The sequence below is a fragment of the Rhamphochromis longiceps genome, linkage group LG17 (genome assembly GCF_057381845.1).
Source record: "Rhamphochromis longiceps isolate RC_006_pf linkage group LG17, R_longiceps_female_GT1.1, whole genome shotgun sequence".
Taxonomy (NCBI): Eukaryota; Metazoa; Chordata; class Actinopteri; order Cichliformes; family Cichlidae; genus Rhamphochromis; species Rhamphochromis longiceps.
The window spans coordinates 30856067-30862066 of record NC_140573.1 but is presented as its reverse complement, the minus strand read 5'-3'; the positions used below and the strand labels follow the sequence as shown (position 1 = coordinate 30862066).

At 44.4% G+C, this 6000-nt stretch overlaps 1 protein-coding gene across 1 annotated transcript in view; it reads left to right on the top strand.

Annotated features, from left to right (window-relative positions):
* The first annotated feature begins 499 nt into the window (after window positions 1-499).
* iqsec3a (IQ motif and Sec7 domain ArfGEF 3a) overlaps window positions 500-6000 on the top strand; it is a 126838-nt gene continuing 121337 nt past the window's right edge. Inside the window, exon 1 of the mRNA XM_085386312.1 lies at window positions 500-1206. Coding sequence (XP_085242438.1) covers window positions 611-1206 — 596 coding nt within the window. The 5' untranslated portion in view covers window positions 500-610. The remainder of the gene's footprint in view (window positions 1207-6000) is intronic.

The window sequence follows — 6000 nt, the reverse complement described above, 5'->3', positions numbered from 1 at the left end:
TTTCTCCCTTAGAGCAAACACTTTGTGAAAGTACGGAGGAAAAACTCCCTTTTCAGGGAGGTGTAGCCATTTGTAACAGCTAGTTGGCATTGAGGAGAGAGAGAAAAGAAGAGAAGAGAAGAGAAAAGAAAAGAAAAGAAAGGGAGGAAAACGTGGGGAGAGAGTAGAAAACACAGAATAAGGGAGAAAGAAACAAGACAAAAAAAAAAAACTGACTGGACTGTTGCCTGTGGGTTGGGCAGCAGCTTTCACGTTTAACGCTTTCACGTTTAACGTGAAAGCTGCTAGATTAATTGCCCTGCGTGTTTACATCACTGGTCCACTACGGCCCCGCCTCCGGACTCCGGTGATGCTGATCCCCCCTTGCATCAGCACCATTTCTGGTTTCCTTGCAAAGTACTGAGAGAGAGAAAGAGAGAGGGGGGTGGGGAAAGAGACAGGGAGAGAGCGAGAGAGAGACTCAACCTCACCAGAGCGTAGAGGCGTCAGACTGCCGCCACAGCATCTCGGTTACGCACTGTTCAGAGGCCCCATCGACCGATCACCGCTCCAGAACCAGCTAAAGGAGAAGTCAACATAGCCGGGCGCGTTGCCACAGCTACAGTCAGTAATGGAGAGCCTGCTGGATAATCCAATGAAAGCCGTTCTTTATCTGAAGGAGCTCACCACTATCGTCCAGAACCAGCAAAGCCTGATCCAAACACAGCGCCAGCGCATCGACGAACTCGAGCGGAAGGTGGAGGACCTGATCGGAGAGAACCGACAGTTGCGGGACCCCCATCACTACGTCCAGCAGCCCTCTCAGCACCACCATCACCACCACCACCACCACCCGACTCACCGCAGCGCCAGTCCCCAGGCGCCGGCCCACCTTCACCCACACCCGGGAAGCAACAAAGCTGCGGCTCATCTCGGCCAGCAGGCGCATCAGCAGCAGCCACCACCATCCCAGCAGCAGCAGCATCAGCAGATTACCGGTCTGTCGGCCCAGCCTCAGCAGCAGCAGCAGCACCCGACTCCTCCTGCACCGTCTTCTCACCACCCACAGCAGCTGCAGCTCGTTCCCACCTCGCCGCAGTCGCCCAAAGCGAGCCAAGCCAGCCCCGACTCCGCCGAGGAGGACAAGAGGAGCCCCTGCTGCAAGTCGCTTGTTCCGCAGACTCCAACCACTCTCTGCCGTTCAGTGGGTCTGGCCAGGAAAGCGGAGTAAGTAGCTTTCGTGCTGCGTGCACTGCATAAAAAAGTTCCATTAGTAACATTAATAATAATAATGATGATGATAATGATAATAATGTGCCTTTTCCCAAATGACCTTTAATTAAAATGACAGAAACTGCTCTGTGTCAAACAGGTGACATTACTTCCCCAGATCTGCAGACTTTCTTGCCTCTCATGAATATCAGATTTAGTGACCTGAGTAATTTGTTCTACATATTACATTACTGTGACGTTACCTATTTTATTGCAGTTTTTCCAGGCTAAATATAGCATATATAGAGTCCCTTCCTAAGTAGCCATCATGTCAAGTCAGTGCACGCACACACTATAACAGACCACAGTGTCTGTATGAGCTCAGTGCTGGACTCCATGTGATTTCACTTTGATTTACTTAACATCCCGCTTTCAAGCTGAGGCCTAATTTTCTCATTCAAGTTCCTCCTGTATTTTCACATTGTTCACTCTCAGTCACGCTCCCATTAGATCAAATGAATACTTAATGGATATTGATTTCAAGGACCGAGACTGCCATTTTAACTTGGGTTAATTTTGCACCAAGGTAGAACGTGACCACCTTTGCACGACCAAACAGTGGAAAGGACGTTTTTTTTCTTTTTCAGGAGAGTAGAACTGAAATGTGGTTCATTTATGCAGTTTACATGCTGTTCTCTTTGAGATGAGGTTACAGCGCTCTGCCCCCTCGTGTTTCCACATTCTGACTGTGGAATGCTTCTGTTAAAATGCATCTGTTTTTAGGCACAGCTGAGGTAGCAGTTTCACAGGTGCCAGGAGTGCCTGGTGACATCGTAAACACCCATCTTAAAACATCAAGCAACTCCTAAAGGCACATCACTGACTCTGAGACGAAATGTCACCAATTTTGCTTGGAACACACCTACATGGAACTTTGATAGTGCAGGCTGTGGGTAAAAACAGCACACTCCTCATTAAGACAGAAACGGAAACACACAAGAGGAGCAATCCAGCAGGAATAAAAGCAAAGATAGAAAGACATTTTGGGGCTGTTTATAAATCGCCTAACAGCCACGTCAGATTGAAGCTGAATTTTCTGCTTTTTATAGAAGTTTTGCAATTATGGGCATCTTTACCGCAAATAAAACATATAAACCAAAATGTAAATCATCAGCAGCTATTTCTATACACACTGATTATTTACTACTTGTCTTCGTCTTACTTGACAGTAAATTGCTTATAACTTACACAAAGACACAAGCGTTGGCTATGCAGCCACTTTTCACCAACAAATACATTAATGGAGCAAAAATTAATAAATGAAAATAAACACTGTCTGCATTAGCTGAAATTTTGGACGGCGGTAAAAGGTCAAAGATCAAATATTTACATATCTTATATCAATTAATCAATACAAATGATGGATAAAGGTATAATAAATACATATTGTCTGTGACCTCCTTTTATGCAGCTTTAGTTAAAATGTACAGAGAAGACTGATGAGTGTTAGTATGCATCTATATGAATAGATTACTAGTTTGACCATTTCAACTGTTTTTATGCCATTTCTGTGCATCTTAAAGTTTCTCCTCTGTGTCACCTTCTTGCTGGATAACAAATCCTCCACAAAATTGCAGGTGTAGTGCAACTGATTTTGATTTGATTTGCATCATTTTTTCCCAGTACCTTTTTGTCATTTACAGCATACATTCGAGCTCACGGGTTCTGCAGGGCTCACATGGCATATTCTGATCGGCGTTACAAAAATCCCCTTTGATTCAAAGTTGTAAAACAATAAAACCTGCAAACCTTTCGCATTTAAAAGCGCCAGAGTTGCTTCAGAGGTTTCCGTGCTGCTGATGTTGTTTGCCTCCTGCAATCAAGGTCACATGAACTGACTCTTCCAGATCCGCACAGTTACAGAAACAGCGCACTGCACTGAGCCCCATCTGCTCCACTTGGCTGCATTTGCATTGTTTTTGTTAATCCAGATTGATTCATCATGCCATTAAGTCGTAATTTCTAAAGAGTGCAGGGCAGGAATGGTACCCACACATGCACAAACACACACACACACACACACACACACACACACACACACACACACACACACACACACACACACACACACACAAAAAAAATCAGCAACACACAAACTCACACAGTATGAACTGTACACATTGCATGTGATTCAGTAAGTAGGTTCAATTGTTGATTCAGTAACCATGCCCCCTGACAGTTCCACTAGGGTGATGAACAACAAGACAGAGAGATGATGAGATGGACACAATTCAAAAGAGCGTATGGTACGATATCCCATCGTTAATGTAAAAGCGGTGATACATAAAATGCGCGAGACATGAAGCAGCATCGTAATTTCCACTTAGAGCATTGATCTCGGTCAGGCAAGATTGTGAGTCGTTGCGCTGTCACTGCTGCAGGAGAATAGATACATTTCGAGTAATGGGAGGGTGACAGGGACACATTGCGAGCATCCTAATAAGCCGTGCATGTAAATGTACCTGTATATTTATCTATTCTATTTGCTGGCCAGTGACTTCTGGTTATTCCTATCACACAGCAAGTGTTGTGTAACAAGTGGCTTCTCCTGAGAAGTCTGTGGAAAATAAATGATGAGGGAAGCCCGCCACACACTTAAGCAAAAGAACAGGGTACAGGCTTTCTTCCTGACATCACTAGGGTGTCTGTTTTCTGCTGTTTTCAGTGATACTGCTAAACTCAGATTTGCCCCACTGCTTGCAGTAGCTTTACATTATGAGCGTGGTATTGATCTTATCTAACTCTCGGAAAGAAAGCAAATAAATATATTTCCCCAAAGTTCACATGCCTATTGATCAGTGTAAACAATGAACATGTTTTATTTATAAAAGCATACATTTAGGTATGCTTTCCAAAGAAACAAGCTGAAATTAGCAGTCAAACGTGCTGATGTGGAGGGATTTTCACGGTATCTCAGTATGTCTTTTGAAATAAATTTTTGTACTATATTTACATGCACGTATTTTGCACAGTTGCACAAAACAGATGCATAGAAATCTCAGGAAAAATAACCCAAATAGCATCAAGAGGTTCTTGCATTAGCTGCAGAATTAAACAAATAATTCTTGACTATTGAGATGTAATGGATTTCCAGCTTAGCCGCCATTTTCCCAGCTCAACTAGGTGTTTTTGTTTGATTAAAAGACAGCAGAAAATCCATTTGCAAAGCTCTAAATTAAAAATTAAATGCTCGCTTGCTCCCGTCATGCATTTCTCGCCTCCTTCATTATTTTAGCACTGCGAATCGAGGCTGTTTTCAGCTTTGAGCGTCGAACTTGGCTGAAAAGTTGTTTCTAGTAACTTCTCAGAAAGACAGTCTGAAGTGTTGCAATTGTGTTACTCAGTCTGAGGCAGATTCATAAAGGGCCTGTGTGATCTAAACGCAGCAATCCTGGCTACACCTCTTTCCTCGTCACCCTTTTTCCGTCAACTGCGCCTCCAACTTTCTCGGCTTCCATTGTTCATATTCTCCCAATCTTTGACTCCTTCCTCATTACTTGTTTTCCATTCTCAGCTGTCCATCTGCTTGTCTTTTCCCACCCTTCATTCAAACTCCCTCTCTTAAATTTCCTCTTCTCCACATGCCTTCATATCATCATTCCCCTCCCCACTTCCCGTTTCCCTCTTAATCAGCAGCTTATGCTTCAGGAACCACCTCTGCTGTCTGAATCAGTATTCAGACCAGTCCTCAAACCATCAGGCTCTCCACCACTTAAACCATCTCCTGACTGAACTGGAACCTTCAGTTCACCCTGCCTGCTCTGTATAGGGGTTGCCAAGTATGTGTGTGTGTGTTAAAACGTATGTTCAGGAGGGAATCGAGGAGAGTGACATTAAGAGTAGGCGAGGTGGTGCGTTTGTGTTCATAGGGGCGACTGAGGTGGAAATCCCTGAGTTCTCACTTAGCTCCAGGTGCTTCTCTACCGTTTTTTGTACCTCCCACACACTCTTACAGATATAATAGGCCTCTCGCCTTTACACACAAAACGCTCACTAATGCAGATAAAACCCTGACATGCCACATGGCAGCCTGCATGTTTTTCCACATTGGCTGCAACTCCCTCTGCACCCACCGTGCCCTCGTTTTCCCTCCTACCGGGCCTGCACCAACTGGAGAGCAGAATGTATGACATTTCACATGCCATTTCCTGCCTGCGACCGTCTCCTTCAGGAAAATCATGTGTGTGTGTGTGTGGGGGGGGGGGGTTTCACATAACTCTTCTAGATTGGGATTTCAGTGAACGCACATACACTCACAAATACATTGTAGCATACATTAGAGTAACCCCGCTGTGTTCCTGCTGGATGCCACTTCGGCTCCTTGTTCTGATGCTCTCAGATCAATGAGCCTGGAGCTTGACAGTTCATGCTCTAACACCTAAGCCATCACTTTAAAGGCCCGCTAGCCTTGATCCTATTAAATCTCTATTCTAAGGCTAGACTTTTGCTTTTATCAAAATTTATTGTCTGCCTTTTCTCCAAATAATATTCTTCACCATGACTTTACAAGAGCACTGTGCAACCAACACAAGGTTAAGAGCCAAAGAGACTGCTAAAGATATGTGACAATGAGCGTTTAAATTGATGAATGCTGAATGCTTCTTGGGTGATTGTGTCACAGGAGGCTGAGCAGGTCATCCCTTATTTGGAAAGTTGGGGGGTTCAGTCAGCCTGCTTGCCAAAGGGTCCTTAGGAAGTGTGTCTGTGAATGTAGCTTGCAGTGAAAGAGTGTTTGGAGTGGTCAAGAAG